Source organism: Aulonocara sp. 'chitande type north' Nkhata Bay, linkage group LG13 (assembly GCF_057382095.1).
Source record: "Aulonocara sp. 'chitande type north' Nkhata Bay isolate Kocher_YH1m ecotype deep benthic linkage group LG13, A_spYH_male_GT1.1, whole genome shotgun sequence".
NCBI lineage: Eukaryota > Metazoa > Chordata > Actinopteri > Cichliformes > Cichlidae > Aulonocara > Aulonocara sp. 'chitande type north' Nkhata Bay.
The window spans coordinates 30,528,972-30,554,508 of NC_141356.1; the positions used below are offsets into that span (position 1 = coordinate 30,528,972).

A 25,537-nucleotide genomic window follows, 5' to 3' on the forward strand; every position below is an offset into this window, starting at 1 on the left:
ATCTAAATCACGCCTTACTGTAAAAGCGCTTCATAATGATATATATATATATATATATGTCTCATATTCACAGTGTAAAAGTGATGGGCGTGAGGAGAGAGAGCTGCAAGTAAAAAGGAAGCGGGAGAGTTCTGGTGCAGTGTGCGTTAAGTGAATGCAGAGATGACAAGGGTGGGGGTGGGGTGTGTGTGGGGGGGGGACAATCAGATGCTGAAGATGGGAGAGTTGAGCCATTGGTTGAGAGAGACCATCGATTTGCATTGGCCACCTCTTTTCTCTCTGCTTCCCTCCTCTTCATCAACGTGTCCCGGACAGTTTAACTATCAATTTCTCCTCCTCTGTCACGCTGTTTACAAACATCAAACGCCATCACGTGGCTTTAAATCTCACACACACACCGCCGCTTCGGAATAGATAGTTGCCGGCAACAGGGACATTGATCGTGAGCCTGACAGGGCAACCATATCCTCCGCAAACACCCTCCATCCATAAAACCTTGGCTGCACATTTATGCTGAACTCAAGACAAAAAAATCAAGCTTTGCAGGACTTTAGGCCTTCTTCTTCTTCTTCTTCTTCCTTTTTTTTTTCACTCAAAATGCACAAAAAAGAAAAAAAAGCATCCATCAGTGAAAACAAATCCTTACAATGATGAATCAGTTTTCAGTCTAGCGACTACGACTGACCCGGCCGTGCTCAGTCAGCATCATTTAGCATAATGTGCCCATGGAATAAAGCCACATGCAATTTATTTGCTTGTCAAACTCCTTCCACTTTCTTATACATACATACCTTATAAATCCTTAAAGCTGTTTCTTATTTATTCAGCTCTCCAAATACATGTCTGCATGCTGCAGTGGACGAACAATTAGAAAAGCTTTATCGTTTACTTCCCTTCGCAGACAGCTGTAAGCTTTAAAAAAAAAAAAAAGAGGAGAGAGAAGAAGTTGGGAAGGTGCCCTCTTTTACCCTTTGAGTCAAAGTCTTTGGCCGCTGAAGCATGTTCTTAGCTGATAAGAGGACCAGTTCCTTTTTTTTTTTCCAGAAATGGATTTTTATTCTTCAACTCTTTTCTTTTTCACCATGTTGAGCAATGCAAGAGGAACAAAAATGAAACCAATCACCTGAGGATAGATGAGAAAAACAAGTGGGGGGGGGGGGCTCTGCGCAATCGTAGGAATGGTGCAAAAAAATGCATGAGAAACATATAATGCATAGATCAGTATGTGCTATATCATTCGGCGATTACGCTCCTTTTACATCAACATTCAGTACGAACATTTAAATAAACTGGCAAAACCTCAAACAGTAAATACTGTGCTGAACGTTTCCCTTGACTGCTTTACAGCACGTCATTAAAGTTGTATAAGTCTGATAGGATAGAGCGAGTGTAGCAGACTGTGTCCTCTGCAGAATAACACTGATGTATAAGAGACTTTGTCTGAGACTCAGTTTGTTCTGAGTTGGGACTGAGGTCAATGGGCGATTGTTGGTTCCCACGCTTCCAGGTCAGTTTATGTTTTCTATTGATGACTCTGTGCTTCTCTCTTCATACCATCACCACCACCATCATCACCAAATCATCATTAAAATCATCACCATTATTATCATACCTGTATTATCACAGGCCAAACAAAAGTATTTTTAAAAAAATCATATGTATCATGCATGTCGATATTACACTGGCAATCCCTTTCGAGAAAAAAAAAAACCTCAGACAAAACTTTTTGTGTTTTTATATGGCGATCAACCTCTGGGTTCTTATTACAGTACGAGTGTAAAGTGCCCCCCACACCCTCTACCTGGAGTTACTTGTCTCTGCCAGTCTGTTGTTCATGATACCCAGAGCACCAACCCCCCCAGAGAAACCATTATGGCGTGAGCTGCCGCATACTGTCCTGGGATATCCGTTGGCAGACTCAGACAGCTGCTTCTGCATGATGGCCAGCGACACTTTGCTAGAGGCTGCCAGGTCTTTCATGGAGATCATCTCCCCCGATAATCTGCGACCCTCTGCGTCACTGTCACAAGGTCCGTCTGAGTCGGGCGGCTGACCAAACCGACGCTGGCGACCTTTGGAACCCGGGCGGATGGCATTGCGTCTGCCCAGGAAAGCATTAGCGTTATTGCAGCGCTGGCAAAACAGGCAGCTCATTTTCTCCAGCATCCAATTGAGCACCTGCTTGATGACAATAGAAATAACATTGAATAGCGAGTAGATGCAGCACACACCCATTAGCATGAAAAAGAAGTTGGCCACCCTGTAAAGGCTTTGGTATTCGTAAGCCGCGCTCTGGCTGCTGACAAAGTCCCCAAAGCCAATGGTGCTGAAGGTGACAAAGCAGAAGTAGAGAGAGTCTAAGTAAGCCCAGCCCTCAACGGGCGTGTACATGGCTGATGCACAGCAGGAGATGGTGATGGCTGACAGGCCAAGTATGAGCATCACGTGATACACCGAGGGCTTCCATCCTGGCAGGGAGTAGGCTGAGAAGTCATGGCGGATGCCTGGTGGGAGTAAGCCGCTGTTCCTGATTCGTCTCTCCCTCACAGCCTTCATCACCACAGCCAGCAGTGTGATGATGCGCTCCAGGAAGAGGTTAAAGAAAAGGATGGTTCCGGCACAGCCCAGAAGCCCGTAAAAGATCAGGAAAACTTTGCCTGCAATTGTCACAGGTGTCGTCATCCCAAAACCTGCAGAAACAGAAAAGATATCACGCGTTCAGCCATGCAGCAGAGGCCACGACCGGATTTTCACCTACGAGATGTTTGCAGTTTCCTCACAGGAAGTGAGTTTCAGGCCAGGGAAGTGATCCGTGAAAGAAAAATAACCTCAAAATCTAAAAGAGGATTAAATGAGGCTTGAATCATTCTTCTAAAACATTTTGCCTAGTAATTAAAATGACGTAAAGCCGAGGATTAGCTGTGCAAATACAAATTATGTACAGAAAGTACTGCATGATAATTTGACTCGATGCTGATATGAGAATGCAAGCTTTTACTGGAAGATTAGTGTCTGAAAAGTCATATACAGAGACAAAGGAACTGTGTGATAATTATGTTTTGCACTGTGAGAGAGAATAAGGGGAAAGCGATAAAATCCAAAATATATAAATATTTGCCAACAAGAAAAAAATTGATCATAATTTAAAAAATGAAGAAATATGTCCAATAATGGTGTAGCAGCTTATTCAATATTAAATCCTTGCAGATATTTAAGCCATTACTTGTATTATTAGTTATTAATAGTTAAATCTTTTAAAAAGAACCATTTGTATAGTGAAAATTGATTGTGAAAAACCTTGATTCTGTATATTCAGCATATTTTTATTGCTGTGAGTAAGAAAAATCAAATAACTTAGAAGGATATCGAGAAGAGGATGCCAAAAATAAGCTGGGTTAAGCCTTCTGAATATGCCCCCCCCCCTCTTCAGCTGCGTCTGGCTTCCTGCTATCGCCTGATTTCTTAGTCACTTTGAGCGAGTGTTCAAGCTGAGGAAGTGGTTATTAGAGCAGAGGAGGGAGGATGTTTATGGATTCTGCTGCGTGTTGAAGGAGCACTCCTCAAACTCGAGTGCCACAGGTTTGGCTCTGATGTAAACATGTGTCTGATATCTGGGCATGGCATTGTTTCGCATCAGGTCAAATACTTGGAAGAGAAAAGGGTGGAACCAATTAAGGCAAAACAATAATTTAAGTCGTTATCTTCAATTAAAATGAGAGGTAAAATAAATAGCAGAGGTTGCCGCCCATACAAAATGTGCTTATTATCCATCCAGTATCCTATTTTACAAAACAAAAGCATCTGACCAACGTGTCTATTACTGGAGCCACTATGGAAACCCCACATTGCAGAGAAGTCGTGAAATCTGCAGTGCATCATATATTTTCCTTCTTGATTAATTTCCAAAACCCGGTATAAATAAAAATTGTGTAAAACATTATATGAATTTATATGTGCAAAGCATACTCTAAAAAACAGCCAGTATAGAAATACTATGCAGCTTCTGCAGGAGACCTGCTACATGCATATTCTCCCACTGACTGATTTTTCATGTGCAAATTTTCTGCACATATATCCATACGTATGTATATATATACACACACACACATATGTATATATATTTTTTTAAGTGGTTATTTGTATGCATGCTTGGGACGCTCTGTCCAAGGCCAAATTGAACACACACACCTAAGCGCACACAGAGTGTCGAGCCCCTTATCTACAGAACAGCAGATGGTATATTTGTCAACAAATAAAATCGTGCTGAAAGATCAAGCAGTTCACTTTCAGGCCAAGGTTAATTGATTTTTCCATCATGGCTATCCTCGTTCTCAATCTTCTCAGTGCATTAGGGCTGTGCTTTACCCCTTTTTCCCACCAGCCACCCTTGTCAAGTAATAAATGACATCAATATCCAGACAATACTTCCTTTATGATAGACAAAATGGCTTTTTTGCCCTTATCTCTAGCACTGAAAACCACTCTCACGCAGGTTTGCTGTTGACACGATGGGTCATTTAGATCAACACTGATTGATACAAATTGCTTTATGGACAACAGGGAATATAAGCCCCACGCGTCCACACATGCACACCTTATGGCTTCCTACACACACGCGTACGTACGATGGTTTTCATTCCAGACATGACATAATCTGCTTTTGTGACCATTACAAAGTTCAAGTAACATACACCGAAGCAACTGAAAGGTGAGGGGCAGCGATTACCCAAATTAAGCCCTTCAGTGAAATCCTATTTCAGTGTTTCATAGTTAATTAATTAGCAGTCCAAGTCTCTCTAACTGAGCTGAATCATAGGGAAAACAGATTACATCTTCTCAGGGCACACAGAGACAGTCTTCCGCACCGTCTCTCATTACCAAGTAAATTACCTAAGAGAGGAAAAGGCACCAGGCATCGATTCAGTGTAGCATTTCAGAGCCATTACTCCAGACTACTGTGTCAGGACACAGTAGGGAAAACAGGACAATATTAGAAACCAAAGTGCAGGAGAGCCAAAACCAAAAGATGCTAAACTCTGTGTTACTTTTATTCTCAAAGACTTCTTCATTTATTCTTTAAAAACGCTTAAAAATACTGCTGACTTTTGTGAAAACATCAATTTTACCCACCCGGTCTCAGCCAAGATGACTCATTTAATTCGGCCGAACTTGATAAGGCAGAAAATCATACGTGTGCAAATCCAATTCAGACAGAGCCCTCTGAGAACATTTATTCATTAACATTAAATAAAGTATGCTCAACTCAACACAGAAGATGATGTTATGCTCTAATGACTAATGATGCTTACCCACATAATTAGACACCAGAGATTCAACCAGGAAGAAAATGATGGAAACGGCGCCATTAGTATCCATTACTTACCAATGTGACAGTTTTAAGAGGAGAAGAAGAAAAAAAGATGATCTAATGATTATCTGACGGTGGGCGAAATGAAATAGAGGGAAATTGCTATTACACGGTAGTGAATCCAACCTTTTATCACCGAGAGTCGAGTGTAAATCATATTCACTTTGCTGCTGATACAGTTTAAACTGAGCAGCTTTTATTACAGTCCAGCGACAAAGGGTTCATTAAGTCCCACAGTAAAGTTAGGACCTAAACAAACATCTCTCATTACTGTGTTTTTTTTTTTTTTACAGATATATCAATGGAGATTACGAATGCTCTGCACTTAACTTGATTCGCTTAGTAGTGTGCTCGCCTCTAAGCAGAAATCAATCATCAGCTTTTGCACTAAAGAGCCACTCTAAAATCTAAAACACTTAACAGACGTTTCATTATCTGCAGAGATCGCTGCACAAAAGAGTTAATAGCAGCTATTGCAGTAAATAACACTGCACCGTTCAATCACTCTTCATGTCAGTCGAGTGACGTTTCCTCTGGCAAATTGAGATGAAATGTGCTATTCAATAGCAGTTTGTGTAAAGAAACAATGAGGCAGCAGAAATAATTTCCTCATAAGCATACAGATGTATTCACTGAAGTGTTACAGTGAGGGATTAGGGGCAATTTTACAGGTGGAGATGAGGCTTCAAATATTGGTTTTGGTTATTGCCAATATACCAGTCAGTCAGTCAGTTTGCCTCACAATACTTTTCAACTTTCAGATCCAATCCAATCCAGATCTGTGGCACTCAAACCAAAGTTTCAAGCTGCAGTAATCTTTTTCTTTTTTACGACAATGGCTTTGATGATTATAATTTCAAAGGCTCTGTTTATCTGGGGAAACCTACAGATAATTATGTTCAAACTCTGCAGTTCCTCTCAGCTATATGAAGTGTTTCAGCACCATTCTGTGCACTATTACGAAAGTTTTGATTTTATATAACTGCTCTCTTTAGACTAATTTTGCATCTGCATCAAAAGCAGGTGCCTGTGGCTCCTGGAGGTGGAGGGTGGCACGTTATTTTTTTTTATCCTTGGCTCCTCTGATTTGAAAGTCACGAATGTCCTTGGACTATATACTGAACCATTCAGTGATGTATGAGTGTGTCGATGACAGGTAAAATGTTTAGTGGCAGAAAAGTATGCTTTTAGAATGCGTGAATCTGGTTTGCAGTGTAAAAGTGCTTTAAGTGCGCAGTAAGAGCAGAAAGGTTCAGGAAAAAAGTACCAGTCCATTTGTTCAACAGTTACTGAAGACCAAAACCAGAGTGAAAAGAAGAGTGCAATGCTGTCAAGCGTCTTTAAAAATCTCCTAGGCGGGTTACGTTGCCACAACTATAAAGGCAACAGAATAAAATTCACGAGACAAGCTCATGAAACCTCTGAGTGAGCACTTGTGCCCTGCAAGTGGAGGCATTCAGGAACTCCGTGTTCCTCAATGTTTTCCACGTCTGTTTGATTTATTGGTTTCCCCGTCTGTGGCTGCAGCATCTTTCACTTTACTTCCTGTTTAACTTTCAAGCCAGGTTCCACATGTTGCCCCCTTCCTTTTCCCACCCCTCGTTAGCACCTTGATTGAGTTCACCTGTACTTCATTATCCCTCTTCCCTCCCTCATGTTTTCTAGGAGCCTATATGACAATGCAGCAGAGAAGGAGGCTATGAGTGGCCTGTATGACTGGAAACTGTTTCAGTTAATTACAAACCCATCATTAAGATTACAACTGGGTATTCTGATCTGACTTAGACACTAAACTACAAATGAATATGTTCCTGCGATGAAAACATTCATGTGGTGTGTGAGACATTTTCAACTCGCTTCTTTCAGCGGCAGCCCAGGTGGTGTTGGATAGTCTGAGCACAACTAAGGAATAAATATTAGAGCAAAATTCCAACTAGGAGGCTGACATACAGATTTTTTGCAAGATCGACAACTAGCAAAGGTCAGATTTGCCTTGTTTTGGGTTATATTGCTATTTCAAGGCTTCTACGCCAATTAAAGTTTTTTAAACTTGGTTGCAGCTATTGGAGGGGAATATGTTTTCCTAAGGATCCATATTTCTTGTTGGTTCTCGTCACATAAAGACAAATACTTTAGATTGTTTCTATAACTTTAGACTCTAACGTTAGCTCATAGAGGTTCAGGAAATCTTTTGGGAATGATGAAACAAGTGAACTGATTGGTCAGCAGGAGGTGAGTTTGTGAGTGCTGATCTCTTATCTCCAACATAATCTGCTCTGGAGCACATGACCATGGCAATATGCTCAGATTAGAGTTAACTCTCTTGTTTGATTCACTTAGCCCTAAATCCTACTTCATAGTCCAGGTCGGTTTGCCAACTGTCCTGTTTTTCCTGGGACATCCCGTATAATGAGCAAAATTGGTTCGTCCCGCGTATATTGACCTTTACCTGCAACGTTGCATACAGTGTGTATTTACACTATGCCCAGCTGGTTGTGCATTGTGCTTCTGGCACACCAGAGTGTCCCTTATTTGATAGTTAAAAAGTTGGCAACTCTAAGTACAGGCTTCAGCTTTGGTCTGTTGGGACCAATTTATTACTTTTATTGCAAATGGCAATGTCTTCCTGTAAGTCTCTGCTCCTGTCAGGATAAAAATCTTTCATTATGCAATAAGGACGATCAGTCAGACCAACACTATCGATTTAAAGTAATGCTTGGTCAGTTCGTGTTTTCCCTATAAATTGCCACCTCTCTGTGCGTGGGATTAATACACATTAATTCTGATAGAAAACCGTGCAAACACTCCAGGCCCAAATAGAAACTGGAAATATGATCTAACTGTCAATTCAAAGAAAATTATGGTGGAGTAATCTAATCCATACCAGGTGTGTGCAGTAGAGCGCACCTTGGTGCTTGTGTCATATTTAATCAAAGGCCACTTTAAACTTTTATAAAATAAAGTTTCCAGAAAAAGGGATATTGATTTAGTTTATGGGGGGGAAAAAGCCTCATAAGGCCAGTCATCATGAAGCTGAGTGCATGTCTTATGTTACAACCAGTCTGCATGGACCAAGGTAACGTCAGGTAAGGTCAGAATTAATTGGCTGCACCAAAATGGATAGAAAAGACACAATGCAAGGCAAATATAAAATAAAGCCAATTCAAGTGGGTATAAAATCCTAATGGAAATCCACAAGAGAACGAAGGGCAACTAAAAGTGCTGTATCTTCACTATATATATATATATATATATATATATATATATATATATATATATATATATATATATATATATACATATATATATATATATACAGATATATATATATATACAGATATACAGATTCAATATATGACTGTTTTGCAAAGCAAAAATCTCATCCTGGCATCCTACTGGCCCGTGTCCCCAATTAATATACTTAAAAAACAAACTCTTACTCAAACTGCTTTCCACTAGTGGGAACAGTCCTAAATTTGCCCGATAAGAGCCGCAGCGGAAAAATGCCACGCAATGCCCTCTGATGGCTGTGTTTCTGTGACAAACAGGAAATCATTAGTCACGGGCGCGGCGTAGTGGGGGTCTGCAGAGAGGACAGAGGGCCGAGGAAGCAGCAGCATGGCCAGACCTGAGACATCAACGCCACACCATCTGCTGAGGAGTTGCCAAGATTACTGGCAGACTGGAATAACAGGAATGTTCACACTGTGCTGCCAGCTTTACAAAAAGCAGATGATAGAGTGGACGCAATGCCAAGTTTTGCTTGAGATGTGGCTGCGTTGTTGTATCTGTTGACTGCATACATACAAATTAAACAAAGACTGTAGCATTATATATTAAAAAAAAAAAAACCTAAGCCAGGGTGCCTGAAGCAAAACAGCCTGGATTTGAATTTCACACTCGTATAATTTATAGGCAGTGCATTACTGGTATCTGTTCTTCAAGTCAAAGGATTGTTAAAGAGCGTCTTGTGCCACACCACCCTATTAGAAGAAATATCGGACTGACGTTATCTGCAAGAAACCTTTGGGTACCATTCATTAAAGCGGGTCGATGCAGATATAAATCACAGAGTAACATTTTGTGCAAATAATTTACACACCGTGTGAGAGATAGCAACGTAACAGAAACCTGAGCACAACCTGAATATTTTTCTCTGATTCTTTTATAATTAAATTGGCTCCCCCATAACTGAATTTGGTCTGGCTTTTTATATCGTGTCCCAGCAGTTAATTCACTGGCAAAAAGAGCCGAAAGGACTGATGACTCCACTGTAGTCTGTATTGATTTGTTGTCAAAAGAAAAAGGAGGTGTTTAGTTTTCACTCTGTTTTTCACCTCTGCGGCATGAAAAAAATTAAGTCAGGACTTGAATAAGGAAAATACAAAATCAGGATTCATGTGGCTGCAGTGTTTATTTACAAACAGTAACAGAGATTTTGTTCCTTCTTACGGCTGAGAAGTCCTTCTCTCATCAGTTTAATAGCTTCTGGCTATGGATCTAAAGGCCATGTTCTCGTGCTTCCTATTATCTTGTACTGTGTGCACTGTAAATATTTGAATAAAGGCTGCACAAAACTCTCACGTTTAAGTCTGCAAAGTAAACACACCTGTCCAAGTGGAGCACTACAACCCTGTGATTAGCATGATAAGCCCGCGTGTTCAGTTAATAGGTTATAAACATGTTATCCTCATACCGTGACGGCAAAAAGAAAATAAAGTGTTACATATCAGGACCTAGTAAAACAAGAACTATCTTGTCCTTAACAGGTGTAAAAGTTATCTAAATACTAAAATAAAGACTTGTAGAGTCACTTTTAGCAGTAGTAACAGGAAGTAATCATTTTCTGCATGACTTTATCAGCCTCCCACATCATAGATGAGGAGTTCTGGCTCTCTTCTCTTCATCACTGGTTCAGTTCATTGAGGTTTCAAGGCATTAATTTATGCACAGCCTGATTGGGGTCAGGACTGACCAGGTCATTGCTTCTTTTCTTTTTCTGACATTCTGTTGTGGATTTTGGATAATTGTGATGTTACATAAGCCAGTCCCAGCTTTAACTATCAGATACAGTGGGGCAAAAAAGTATTTAGTCAGCCACCGATTGTGCAAGTTCCCCCACTTAAAATGATGACAGAGGTCAGTAATTTGCACCAGAGGTACACTTCAACTGTGAGAGACAGAATGTGAAAAAAAAATCCATGAATTCACATGGTAGGATTTGTAAAGAATTTATTGGTAAATTAGGGTGGAAAATAAGTATTTGGTCACCTCAAACAAGGAAAATCTCTGGCTCTCACAGACCTGTAACGTCTTCTGTAAGAAGCTTTTCTGTCCCCCACTCGTTACCTGTATGAATGGCACCTGTTTGAACTCATCATCTGTATAAAAGACACCTGTCCACAGCCTCAAACAGTCAGACTCCAAACTCCGCCATGGCCAAGACCAAAGAGCTTTCGAAGGACACCAGGAAAAGTATTGTAGACCTGCACCAGACTGGGAAGAGTGAATCTACAATAGGCAAGCAGCTTGGTGTGAAAAAATCAACTGTGGGAGCAATCATCAGAAAATGGAAGACATACAAGACCACTGATAATCTCCCTCGATCTGGGGCTCCACGCAAGATCTCATCCCGTGGGGTCAAAATGATCATGAGAACGGTGAGCAAAGATCCCAGAAGCACACGGGGGGACCTGGTGAATGACCTGCAGAGAGCTGGGACCAAAGTAACAAAGGTCACCATCAGTAACACACTACAACGGCAGGGAATCAAATCCCGCAGTGCCAGACGTGTTCCGCTGCTGAAGCCAGTGCATGTCCAGGCCCGTCTGAAGTTTGCCAGAGAGCACATGGATGATACAGCAGAGGATTGGGAGAATGTCATGTGGTCAGATGAAACCAAAGTAGAACTTTTTGGTATAAACTCAACTCGTCGTGTTTGGAGGAAGAAGAATACTGAGTTGCATCCCAAGAACACCATACCTACTGTGAAGCATGGGGGTGGAAACATCATGCTATGGGGCTGTTTTTCTGCCAAGGGGACAGGACGACTGATCCGTGTTAAGGACAGAATGAATGGGGCCATGTATCGTGAGATTTTGAGCCAAAACCTCCTTCCATCAGTGAGAACTTTGAAGATGAAACGAGGCTGGGTCTTCCAACATGACAATGATCCAAAACACACCGCCCGGGCAACAAAGGAGTGGCTCCGTAAGAAGCATTTGAAAGTCCTGGAGTGGCCTAGCCAGTCTCCAGACCTCAACCCCATAGAAAATCTGTGGCGGGAGTTGAAAGTCCGTGTTGCTCGGCGACAGCCCCAAAAGATCACTGCTCTCGAGAAGATCTGCATGGAGGAATGGGCCAAAATACCAGCTACTGTGTGTGCAAACCTGGTAAAGACCTATAGTAAACGTTTGACCTCTGTTATTGCCAACAAAGGTTAAATTCAAATTCAAATTCAAATTTTATTTGTCACGTACACAGTCATACACAGTACGATATGTAGTGAAATGCTTGGACAACTGCTCGTGACCTAAAGAGAACAAAAAAGGAAAAGGCTATGAATAAGATAGGAAATAAATATGAAAAATTAAAAAGGGTAAATTTAACTAAGAAGGAATAAAATATAAATTAAGGTTAAAAATGAAATAACTGTACAACACAAATTAGAATGAAGGGTAAATTTAACTGGGAAGAATAAGATAAAGATAAATATATAAATTAAAGTTGAAAATAAAATAACTGTACAACAAAATACAAAATACACAATATAGAACTATATAAGAATGTATGAAGAAATATAAATGTAAATAAATATATACACAATAACAGCAGCTGTACAAGTATTAACTGGAAATGAAGAATATAGTGACCAGTGTTGTGCAAAACCAAAGTCCAGAAAGTCCAGTGTGTGTGTAAGAACCATATGTGTGGGTCAGTACTGTGTGGTGGTGTGATTGAGAGACCGTATCGCCTGCGGGAAGAAGCTCCTCCTCAGTCTCTCTGTGTTGGTCTTCAGGGAGCGGAATCGCTTTCCTGACCTCAGCAGAGAGAACAGTCTGTTGTTGGGATGGCTGAGGTCCTTCACCATCTTCCTGGCCTTGGTCCAGCACCGCCTGCTGTAGATTGAGTGCAGGTCAGGGAGCTCGGAGCGGATGGTGCGCTCAGCTGACCGCACAACCCTCTGTAGAGCTCGTCTGTCCTGCATGGTGCTGTTCCCGAACCAGGTTAAGGTTATGTTACAAAGTATTGAGTTGTATTTTTGTTATTGACCAAATACTTATTTTCCACCCTGATTTACGAATAAATTCTTTACAAATCCTACCATGTGGATTCATGGATTTTTTTTTCACATTCTGTCTCTCACAGTTGAAGTGTACCTCTGGTGCAAATTACTGACCTCTGTCATCATTTTAAGTGGGGGAACTTGCACAATCAGTGGCTGACTAAATACTTTTTTGCCCCACTGTAGATGCCATTTCATTTGAATACTTTGGTATACAGACAAGTTTATGATTGACTGCAAACAAACCTTACTCATCACATCCACCATCGGTCTTGACAGTTGATATGAGGTGTTTTTGTTAGTGCTGTACTATGTTTACTTTAGTCTCATCTGTCCAAATGACAGAAGTCTTGTGATTCAGATGCACCTTTGTAAGCCTAAGTTGTGCTGCTGCGTCCTTTTACGAGAGAAGAGAATTTCTTATCGCCACCCCAAAGAAAACCATAATTGTTCAGTCTTTCTGTAATTGTACTGTCATGAAATTGAATATGTTAACTAAGGCCTGAGGAGATTTAACCAGATTTTCTGAGCATTGCACAATCTAACCTTGGGGTCAATTTGCTGGGATGTCCACTCCTGGGAAGATTGGCAGCAGTCTGGAGTGTTTTGCACTCGTAAATTATCTTTTTGTTTTGTTGAACGATGGACTTGAACTTTTCTGAAATTGTCATATAAACCCTTCCAGACTGGTGGGCAGCAACAGCTTCGTCTCTAGGATAACTGCTAATGTCTTTCCTTCTTTGGCATTGTGTTAACATACATGGTGCTCACACTTGCTCATGATCAGTTAATTAAATGCATTAGTTAATCAGCACCTGGCTGCTACTTACCCTCTAAACTCCAGTAAGCAGGGATCAGTAAAGGTGTACTTAATTTTTCACACACCGCTTTTGCATTTTGCCTTAATTAAAAATAAATAAATAACAGCATGATATAACATGTTATATGTTGTCATCTGAGGTTATATTTATCTAATTTTAAGACCTGCAAAATCTCATGTCTGCATGTCACATTGTGTATGTCTTTCTCAGCTCTGCTGCATTAAAAAAGAAAAATAAATAAATGCAGCAACTGCTTGGGGTCAGCATAAATTTGCTTTAATGACTTTTCCTTTCCTGCTAACGTGAAAGCTCAGGCTATAAATTAAGGCTGAGCAGCTACAATAATGATGTTTGATCATACACAGGGAAACAAGAAGCTGGGAGAATGGATGAAAGAAAGCTCTGTTGCTCACAGTTAAGTAATGTTTTACTTTATACTAAACAAATGTGCCCACTGTGAGTCTGAGAGTGGCTGACTGTGCCACAGGCTGCCAGCTTGGAGGTAACAGAAGAATTTGTGAATGCGGACAGAATATCCTCAGCTGTATCTCATCCTGTTTTTACTACAAGGGTAATAATTCTTTCAATATAAAAATAAAAATGCATGATAAATCAATATTTAGGTGGCAACAATGAAAGATTTTATATTAGAGAGAAGGTCTGTTGAGTGATTTCAGTCCATATGATGGCTGGCAAAAGCTCTGTGCAGGGCTGTGATATTAAGCTACAGTCAGACGAGCTGGTGGTTGGTGTAGACGCTCATTCAGCTAGACCGAATGATTATTCTCACATTAAAGAACATTTAAGGACAGTGTTTGGCCTAACTCAGGATATTTGGTCCGTTTCTTCATCTTTTAATCTAATAATGATGATTAATCGCATGAATAAAGGTCAAGCCCAAAATATATGCCTTTGTTGCGTTAGCTCTGTTTAGCTCCTTAAAGTGAAAGTGATCAGATTCTAGAGAATTTTGGTTAATCCCAAATCTGACATTTAATCAAACACATTCACATTAAATGATATTTCAATGTATTTTTTTTTTATTTATCCACTAAAGGATGTAATATTGGAGCATGGCTAAGTGCTGTTCTCCCTTTTCTCTCTGCTCTTACACAAGCAGCCCCTCCTTTACATGAACAGACAGATGGATGGCTGCCAAATCACAATGCTCACCAACTTACTGTTAGCTCATTAACATTGATAACTATTTATAAACATGACCCAAGATGCAGATAAATGTTCAACTAGTGCAAAAACTGATTTTTAAAAAAGCTTCATTCCTGCTCTGAAAGTGGTTGTCTCACTTTTACTGCATCAGAGGTTGCTAACCTACCAAAAAAAGGATGCAGACTTTTTCTGCTTATGGGGAAACTTTGAACTCTCATAGCTGCAAGTCAGCAATGACTACTATGCGTCAGTCCCAGTGGGTTGCCTGATAAATTGGCAATGATCAAAATGTTATCAGCAGGTAAAAAAAATTAAATGAATGACTGTAAAAATTAACCCTGACACAGAGAAGGTCACAAGACTTCAGAGTGCAAAGCACACAGAGAGTTTTATCTTCCCAGTGCCATGTTGCTGCAAAGAGCAGAATCAGTGAAATGCTAATCAGCTTGAGGAAGATGAAGCCCAGCAAATTTGCTGTGTCTTCTAAAATGATCTTGGTATCACTTGGCCGTGATGGTTTACGTCTGTGAGTTACTGTACGTAGGCGAGTACATGCCAAGTCAGACCAGATTTATGACCTGCTGCGACAGAGCACAGAGGTGTGTACAGCCTTTCTGTACAGCAGCAATTAACTATGATGGAGATTTATTGAAGCTTAGGCTTCCCAGTAGGTTTGCCCTGTACCACAGAAACACACATGCACATGTATTTCTGCTTCACAGTGGGAAACACTTTTGAACAACAGGATCTGAGAGAGTGGAAGAGATGGAGGGATAAAATAAATGAATGAAAGCAGCTATTTCTTATCTGGACACATTTTAATTCTAGTCTTTTAATTTTGGTTTAAACTTTACTGCTAATGTAACTTTCACCAACATATTTTAAAAAATAACTTTAAAGCAAAAGTTCAACCCCTCTCATCTTAGCAGTTGCAGGCCAATCTCAAAATTACAATTTATTGTTAAGTCTTTAGACTTAGACTTAGAGACTTAGAGCTTTTTATTGTCATTGTGCAGTTTCTTGCACAGCGAAATTGGGTAGCTGAACCACAAAGGTGCTAAAGTAAGAAGAAGAGAAACCAATATACAATGAAGGCGGAAAATAAATAAATAAATAAATAAATAAATAAATAAATAAATAGAATAAAATAAAAAACAGTGTATATGTATACATATGTGAGTGGAACTATATACATGGCGTATGTGTAGGAAACATTGAAACAGACTGGGACCAAAATAATTGCACATGAGCCAAAAATATTGCACGTAACATGGAAAGACTGAGATATTGCACATAGATGATCAACAGAAGTGTCAGGGTGGATGTGTTGGGGAAGTCTTTACACACTTTTAGTTTGCATTAATAGTTCTGACAGCCCACGGGAAGAAGCTGTTCTTTAGTCTGTTGGTTTTGCACCTGATGGATCTGAGCCTTTTTCCAGAGGGCAGGATGTTGAAGAGGTGGTGGTTAGGATGGAGGTGGTCCTTTATAATTGCCCTGGCTCTGGAGGGTTTAGGCAGGGTTGTAGCTAAGCAGCTTTCTTGATAAATTTTAGTCTGTGTTTTGTACTTATTCCCCTGAAACAGCTCTTCTCAGAGTCTTCTGTGATAACTTGTTACATAGTGTTCAGTTCAGGCTCTCTTCCATTTCTCTTGTCTAGAGTGTGACACAAGGTTCTGTTTTAGGGCCCTTATTGTTTCTGTTACATCTGCTCTGACTTCAGCACTTTAAGCACTTTTAAGGACATTTCTTATCACTGCTATGTAGATGACTCAGTTATATATTTATTTTAAGCCCCAAGATGCTTCTAAGTTTCAGATCTGCAGCCTTAAAACTATGGATGCATCACACCATCTGCCATCTTGGTTCATCTAAGCCAGGTCCAGTTATGTACTTCTGTGTAACAGGAGGCCATATCCACAGGCCTACTTCATTTACAGAATGAAAATCAAAGCAGCCACTGGGGATTCTTCCTGCTGACAAACTGGTCAGCTACAGATCAAACCTAGAAGTGAACAAAGTTTGCCTTCAGAGGAAAAGCTATACCTCAGTGCGGAAGCCAACATGTTTCCCAACTTTTACTTTGAAGGCAAATAGTTTCCGTTTTTAGTTTGTGTTGCACTTTTCACAATTTCACTATGGAGAGTAGCTGTACGATGTTTAAAGACACTTTCATCACTTCCATTCAAAATACTACTGCAATGATATGCTAGAAACTGAAGCAATCATAAAGAGGTTTTAGCCAACCAGTTAGGAAATATTTTTTTTCGCAACAGGTGGTTGCAAGGGAGTCGCTAACTGGTCTGTAGGTCTGTGTTAGTGGGACTTTAGAACTAACTAGTCGTGATTAGTCATTTTTCCCTCCTGACCAGTACCAGCTAGATGGCCTGTGGGAATGGTATCTTATGCCCTTGAGCCTACATGTCACCATCATTGTCACATGTCCAAAATGATGGAAAAAATTAATGTCACAAGGTTTGTGATCATGTGCATGCAAAACCTAAATAATGGTTAAGGTACTACTTTAAATGTGAAGTAGCTGATGGCAAAGCTAGCATATTAGCATGTCTACAAGCTTTTATAGTGAGAACAGTAATACAACATGTCCGTGTCAGCAGGATGACTCTTTGTTTTACTTTGCAACTCGGTATGAGTTGGCAAGTTATTATCTTGTAAGCCAGAGAACAAACATTATAATATCAAAGATCCCTGGACTTGGGGAGTTGTATGTGAAAAAATAATCACTTTGGCAATCACTTGCTGATAGTAATGATAGGGTAGTACAACTAACTTTTATTTAGCTTCTTATTATGATATTGTGCATGCTGCTTCACTGTCACCCTGCAAAGATTAAACAGAACAGAGCTATTGATAATGTTATTAGCAGCACCTATAAGGAGTCAAAGTGACTCCTGTCAGTCAAGTCCCATACATGATTGGGACTGAAAACTGTAAGTTTGAAAATGAAAATAATTTGGAGCTGTGGAGTTAGAGGTTACAGTCGTCTGGACCCCGTCTCTGCTTGAAGCCAGAAACGACATTTAGCTTCAATTTAGTGACCAAACTAATCTTCCAAACTCATGTAATAATTTCCTGCTTTTCACCATAAGTCCACCCTCCCGCCTCCCAGTGCTTTACAAAAAATATTGCATAAGGAAGCTTTAGGGCAAAAATGAGACATATTGCATTCCCATATTTTAGACAAAATCCCATGCAAGTCTTATGCAGAAGTGGTACACAACAGGTTTACTTAATCCCTAGTGAGACATTTTTCTGCCCCGAGTGTTTGGACTAATCTAAAAAGACCCCCAGTGCCTTTCATGTGACTGGGGACTCCCCTTTTTCCACTTTTAACAGTGACATTTCCTCAGCGTCACTGAGCAGCCACTGAGATCTGAAGAAAGGAAAGGGGAAAACCAGAAACAAAAAAAGTCATAACATACAGCTTCAAATGAACTGATCTTTGAAATTTTTATCGAGTGTGCAGTTCAGCAGTCTATTGTGTAACACAGTGGCAGTGATACTCCCAAAAACTTACAATATAATTTAAAAGTGACTTAATTAATACAAACCCAATTCCACAAAAAATGGTATGCTATGTAAAATGTATAGAAATGCAAAGAAATAGATGTTGATTTGCATTTCTCAAACCCATATTCTAGTCATAACAGAACACAGAAAACCTTTCAGATGTTCAAACTGAGAAAGTATACCATTTTAAGAAATTGTAAGGTTATGTTTAATTTAATGACAGCAAGACATATCAAAAAAGTTGGGACAGGACCATGTTTCCTACTGTGTAGCAGCCCCTCTTCTTTCAACATCAGACTGTAAACATTTGGAAAATGATGAGATCAGTTGTTGGACTTCTTAGAGAGGAATATTGTCTCAGGAATTGTCCCGTTCTTGTCTTATATAGGCTTCTAGCTGCTCAACAGTCCCTCTTTGTCATATTTAATTCATTTCAACACGCTTCGAATGCTTTCAGTTAATGAAAATTCTGGACTGCAAAAAGGTCAGTTCAACTCTTCTCCTACAAATGCTGTAGCATTTGTAGCTGCTTCAGTATGCAGCTTTGCATTTACTTCCTGAGATATGCAAGACATGTGGATTTGAGCTGTGCCAGGTGAACTGTGTTTTCCAAAAAGAATTCGTCTGACGGTTTTCCACTTTGCCTCCCTACAAAGAGCTTTGACTTTTCCTGTTGCCATATGGCTTCTTCTTGCTATCTCTGCCTGTATTTACTTCTGAGAAACTCTGCCTCTCGTAGACGCCCTTTTTGCATCTGATCATGTTGCTGACATGTTAACAGTTAATCCAGTGAGTTTTTTTTAATGTTTTCTATGATCTTGTGAATAAATCATTGCATTTTGTTTTTATTTACTTTTTTTTTTTAAATTAGATCTCAGTTTGATTCTCATCCGGTTTTTTTATGTTGTGGTGTCTTTTTTTAGCCTTTTTTGGGGGGTCAATTTTATTGTGTTTTTATATTTTGCTGTTGTACTTAAATTGGACTAAAATCGATATATGGTTCGTTTTTGTTGTTTTCAAACTCTCTTGTAAAGTACATCTCCTTTTAAAAAAATTGACATTGACTAATATACAGCAACCTAAGTTTTTCAGAATTGGGGTTGTAAGTAGAAAGAAATGAGACAACGGTGTTAAAAGAAGGACTATGTCCAGCGCAGTGAGATCTGAGACTGACGTTAGATGGGAATCGGCATTGTTTGAGACACTCTAGCAACAGTGCTGAAGCGAGAGACGGACAACAAGAACAACTTGAAAAATTGCTGTGCAGTGATTTTGCCTTCGCAGATTGCAAACCTTTCCCACCTACCTCCCAAAGGCGCATTCATAACATGCACCAACAGTAACAACAACACAGATGGTTTTGTCCCAGCGAGGCAGCACGAAGTGGTTAATCTAAATGAGAACACGACATCAAAGCAAAAACACAGCCTGCCTTCAGGAATCCACGCACTCCATCATGTGACATTTCACACTGCTTAAATGCCAACGCACGCTTCACCAGACTGAGGTGACATTGTCTTATAACCTCAGAGGCACACGAATTAAAAGACAGCACAGTACAGAACAAATTTGGTTTGCACATACATCGGGCCTTGGTCAGAGAGGCATGGTCACACAAACCTCACAAGTGTGACTCAGTGAGACTCAATGAGACTGCCAAATTAGCACTTTTTAAATTGGCACCAGAAGATGAGGAGAATAATACCCTCTAAGCCATTAGGCCTAATTGTCTACTAACACTCCAGAAACGCTGAAGATTATAATGTTTCTAAATCGTTTCTTACATTTATCATTACATAACACGCTTGTAGCTTTCTTGAGTTAACAATTTTTTTTCTAATCGTCACCTAGTTATAATACAAATGCAATATAATGCCAGAATGGCTTTGATTGCTTTTTGATTGCTGGTTTATGAGATTACAAAGTGATCATGTTTGAAATAATGACTGTTAAAAAACAAACCTGTCCTTCTGCAGCGGAGGCATTAAGTCAGATCTGCTGCTCATTAACAGGAATCGGTTATCGCTCTGCTGGACTGAATACATCGTGATTTCGCAGATACTTTTGGTGTTGACTTTTAGAAAAGTTGGCAGAGTAATGCATATTCACACACTGCTTCAAAAAATAATTTTCCTGTTATGGGATTCATGAAATAGAGTCATAATCTGACTATAAACACAAATTCAGAAACTCTGCTGAACCAACTTTGCAGCCCCCAGTTCAGTTGAGGGACTGACATATTTTGTCCATGTATCTCGTTTCATGAAATATTAGACGACTGTCCTGGCAGATGTGCTGTATTAGCATAGCAGGGTATATTTTAAACTCATTTGGGCAAACAAAGACACCTTCAGCCAGGTTTTGAGCACTGTCACCTGGTTTGGGCCTTTCTGTGCCTGCGTGGATTTCCTCTGGATACTGTGCAAGACATGCAAGCTAGTTTAACTGGCAAATCTAAATTGACCAAGCATGTAAGATAAAGTGTTAGAATCCCCTAGAATAAAGCACTCTATAAAAAATGGTGGTCAATAAGAGAGTACATGCTGTAAACATCATACTAGTAATCCAACAAGCATCGTTTACTCTTTTAATATCTCAATCAGACCAGTCCAGTAGTGACTTTCCTTTTTAGCTCTTTCAACCACTCAGGGCACCACCTGGTCCTTAAGCTGTTGTGTGCTTTAATATGTTCACCAACTAATCTCTATCTTTGTCTGTCCACTGTTTAGAGCTGGACATTTAGTGTACTCCACAAGGGGGTTCTTTGCTAATTAACAGCTCACAGGAAACAATTAAATGAGCCTCTCAGTGAGACTAAAAGACTAAAAGATCTAAGAGCTAAACGCAGCTAAAACACATGAAGAGTTGACTGGAAACCAGAGATTTATGCAGTATCCCTCTCTGTGTAACGTATAACACATAAAAGGGATTGCTAGTGTCGAAATGTTGTTTAATGCAACTTTAAGTTACACTTTTGAGAGGTGTTCTCAATGTGATCTGACACATAAATACAAAACGGGGTTTTTATGGCACTTATTATGTTATAATATCATCATAACACTACAGTAAGCTCAAAGCCGTCTGGCTAATGTGGACAGTTTGTTCGTAATGATCACATTTCATCTCAGTAGCTACTCTGTACAGCCAGGATCAAGCAGGATTATGTCTTGTCCATTTCTGACATTCCTCTTAATTTTGAAAGTTTTCTGCAGGTTCAGTGAGGATTTATTTAAAGCAAAAGAAACTGCATGTGGCTCTTTTGTGTGCTGTGTGTTAAACTACTATTTGCATTGTCTGCCTTTGTGGATATAGTTGTGATAGAGCAGGATGCTGCAGTGGCTGCCAGGGGCAGGACAGAGTTTATCCTCAGGAATAAACAGTGCAGAACACAATCCAAATTTGCAACTGAATGTTACAAACTGCTGAACAACTAACAGCCTTAACCTGCTTAATAACTCCCAACAAGCTAAAAGTTCTCAATCTAATTGATTCTCTTCCCTCGCTGCTTAATTCTCAGGCAAGTATTTTCATTGCCAGCACTGTAAAAGTGACTAAGGGTTTCTCCTAAATGCCATTATAGGTACTCAAAATGAGACATACAGGCTCTCAAAAGACTACAGAGAGCTGTCCTAATTGGCAGCTAGCATCTATCAATCAGCCCTGAAGGCTATAAATATCCATTTTATTGATGCAACTCTTGTGCCCTCCTTAATGTGAGTTCAAACACAGTAACCAGAAATATGGGGCAATACAATACAACCAATACAAGAAGGCTGAAAAGAGTCTAACAGTCTATATTTTCATGCTAGACACACATTAGATACTTGTGTGGGATTTTTTTGAGTGTGTAGGTGGCTTTGAGTTAAATATGCAGGAGCTTATAACTTTGCTTCCACATTAATGCACTTGGCCCTGGCTGTACATGTCCCATCCATTCCCACTCATCACACAGAAACTCCGCTCACAGGAAACATAGATAAACAGCTGTTCAAGAATTCATGATAGAAAAGTTAATGTTTGTAGTTGGAGCTCACCTGTCAGAAATTTTACAGATGTTTCTCTGACAGGGCTTCTCAACAGGGAAATGCTTTTTGTGCCTCAAGCTTGTTTTTTTCTTATTGTAGCCTCCCCTTGAGTGATTACTGGGACTAATCAGAAGTGACACTGAATGGCAGCACTGTGTGAAGTGGTCATTATACTGCTGTGTATATGACAGGTAGTGCTAACGTTGCTCACCAAATCAAGCATATCGAGCAGCCATGCTCAGCTGTTATCCCGGCAGCTGTTTTCAGTTCCAACCTACGTTAAGTGACAGCTCAGCCGATACCTTTCTATGCATCCAACTGTCAAATCTCATATGGGTCATACTATTTAAGCCCATTTAACTGGCCTGTTCAGTGCAAGTCACTTTGCAGCCACCTCCACCTCAGCTCATGCTATCTCCGATTTAATCGGTGTCTTATCTGATGCCTGCCCCGTTTATTCTGCTCTCCCCGCCTATATCCTCATACAGGCAGAAGGCAGATGTGCTCCTCACAGCTACTCTCATGCATAAATGCTGGACAAACTTTTGTTTCTTCTTTTTTGAACAATTTCACTCAAAACCAGAAATGTGCAGCTACAGAAAATAAAAAAAAGTCAGAGTTTAACCAATCTGAGGGAACACCAGAGATTTCAATCTGGGCCAAAGTGCTAGTTTTGTTGCATTTGTTCAACATATGCTTTGGAAAAAGCTGCAGTGGATTTGATACTTACTGCAGATTTTTGGAAATTCTAAAACAACACAATGTGTGCAGCACCGATGGCCAGTGAACCCAGCCAAATCCCGGGGTAAAGTATGCATCATGTGGCCACGGCTTTATTTCATTCTTCAAAGTGATGCTATGGAGGCACATCAAGGGGAGCAAAGAGTCACTGCTGATTTGAAGCCTCGGCCACAGCAGAGTCAGAGGCGGGAAGTGTTTGGGAGGAAAGTCTAGAGTGCACAGGGGGATGCCGCTCTGATAAAGAGTTGTGTGGGGAGGCCCCACAATCCCTTTTATATCACCATCTCACAAGCATGCAGAAAAAAGTAGCACACAAGCCAGAGGGTTGGGGTGGGGGGGAGCGGGTTGAGATCAAAGGAGGATGAAATGCTAGACAGAAATCCATGCAAACACATGAAAAGGAGGAAATATTGTAGAAAGCATCATAACATCATTCTTTTCTCCTTCCCTTTCCCCCCGCAAGCTGCTGAGTCAGTTTTTATCATCAGCCTGTTGGGTAAAGAAAGCGATGCAGTTTGACAACCGGAGTACAAAGGATTTCAACCTGCCACAGACATGTACACAAACACAGCTGCTGTGGTTCCCTCCCATGACACGGTGAGCTGAGTGCACGGGCTCCCCGAGTGCTCTGTGTCTGTGCCTTTGTGTGTCTGCGAGCAGGAGGTAGAAGGACTAATAAAGCTCTCCTGACAGGTCTACAGTAAATAAAGTTGTGACAGGTTCCCTGCTCACGTGGATCAGCTTTCTTTTATCACTCCCTATGCCACAGTATTCAATTAAAAATAGTTGCCGAAGGTGTCACACTGTATACACAGATTGTGTTTGTGTGTTTAGGCCAAGGTCAGAGACAGCTGCTGGAGTGTGTTCATTTGCTTGTTCGCATTCACTCACTCATTTACTCACTGTAAGCTGTGGCTCGGCTTTATCTGTCCGGGGTGTGGTGTGATGCTGGTGGTGGTGTGAGGGGCGGGTGTGCATGATTGGAGGGGGGTGTTGGAGCCCATCAGGCATGCAGTGCACCACAGTATTGGCCCTCGGGGTGCCCTGGGAGGGACACTTGCTCTTTTCTGACCTATTGCACAAGTAAATGTTAAATGGGGAGGGGGCGGGGTGAGAGCAGAAGGGGCTTCTCATTGACATTCCTTTTGGTTTGAACAGAAACGTGGCCAAAAAAAAAAAAGAGTTGCACCCGTGGGTGCTGTCCTATAGCCAGGGAACTCATCCCTGTTCCAAATGGCAGACAAGTCAGATGCCGTCCCCGGTGCCAAAGTCCCTCACAGCCAAAATGTAACACATGATTGGAAAGAAAAACACAATAATTTGGATCATTTATTCTGCATGTAAGCCAGTGGAAAGAAAGCCCCCCTCATGGAAGCAGCTCCAGTTTATGTGACATCCACACAAAAAGTAAGGATATCAGTATTTATCATGAATACAATTTAAAATAAAACACCTCTAATCCAATCCAGTAACAAAGACCCATTCAAGTGTTTCCTGTCTTCACGACATGGGCTGACAAGCATCCCTGGAATTTCTTCTTCTTTTATTAACACAAAGCTTTATGTGGGCTTGGCATGTGTGTGGTTTTATGTAGAATAGCCCTAATGCATATTTTCCAACATGTATGCTGTCGAGAGAACAACATGATGCAACCGAATGGACCAAGAGGTCAGGGATTTAGTGAATGCTGCAGAGATCACCCACCTATAGTCGACACCACAGTTCCAACAAAATAAAAAGCCCCTGTAAAATCCCATCTTGGCCTCAGAGCGTCAGCCCGGATTCCGGCGGCGATGGCAGCCTCGTACTCCCGCAGGAAGGAGTTCAGCTCCTGCAGGCTTATGTTGAAGGTCTCACTGAAGTTGAGGAGCGTCCCGTTCCAGCGCCCGTGAGCCCGCAGCTCGGAGGGCCTCTCTATAGCCGAGAAGACCGCAGCGCCGCACAGCAGGTACACTAAAATGAGGATGGCGAGCAAAACGAAGCGGCCGTTGTCCTCGTTGAGGTGCAGGGAGCGGCAGTCTTGCAGTCGCTGGCCAGGCATCATCCAAATTTCAGCACCACTCGCGCGTCGGACAGCGACAAGCTCCACATCAGAGACGGCATTCACTCGTCTGTAGGTATCCTCTGGAAGTCACTGTCCTGCTCTGTGGCTCCACTTCTCCGGGCAACAATTCCTCTCCCGACACGTTGTCTCATTGTAGTTGTGAAGTTATATTATGTATAGCTTAAAAGCACAAAGAACGACCCCACTTGTGGATTTAAGTCCGCACATCCATCAAAGAGTTAATGCGAAAAGCCACAGGCGCTTAGTTTCATGATACATTCCCCCCCTCTCCTTGTGGCAATGCAGTTGGCGTAAAGTGGACTGCAGCTTAAATCCAACCGGGCGCGCTTCTTTTGAGCAAAAGCAAGCAGTAGTATCCACCGGGTACCCCTCCTCCGTTGCACCAAAACGATCCCCCACACAAAAGATCACAATGACGCTCGAGATTCTCTAAGTTACAAATGAGTGCGTCTAAAAAAATCACCACGTCCCTCCTTACAAGTAAAGTCTTCTGTTTCCACACAGGCTTGTTCTGCAGGAGTGCGGAGCTGTCGT

The 25,537-nt window shown here is 40.9% G+C and overlaps 1 protein-coding gene across 1 annotated transcript; it reads right to left on the reverse strand.

Moving 5' to 3' along the window:
* Positions 1-1,797: 1,797 nt before the first annotated feature.
* Positions 1,798-25,537, reverse strand: kcnk12 (potassium channel, subfamily K, member 12). Its single transcript, XM_086259828.1, has 2 exons — positions 24,643-25,537; positions 1,798-2,690 (listed from the first exon to the last, which is right to left on the reverse strand). Exons 1-2 carry the CDS (start codon positions 24,980-24,982, stop codon positions 1,798-1,800), a joined length of 1,233 nt encoding a protein of 410 aa, XP_086115954.1. The 5' UTR covers positions 24,983-25,537.

Bases quoted from the DNA above. Each gene is read 5' to 3' on its own strand.
- kcnk12 (XM_086259828.1), bottom strand. From the start codon at position 24,982: ATGATGCCTGGCCAGCGACTGCAAGACTGCCGCTCCCTGCACCTCAAC. The intron at 2,691-24,642 runs GTGGGTGATCTC...CTGTTTCTGCAG, and splicing joins AACTGTGGTGTCGACTATAG to GTTTTGGGATGACGACACCT.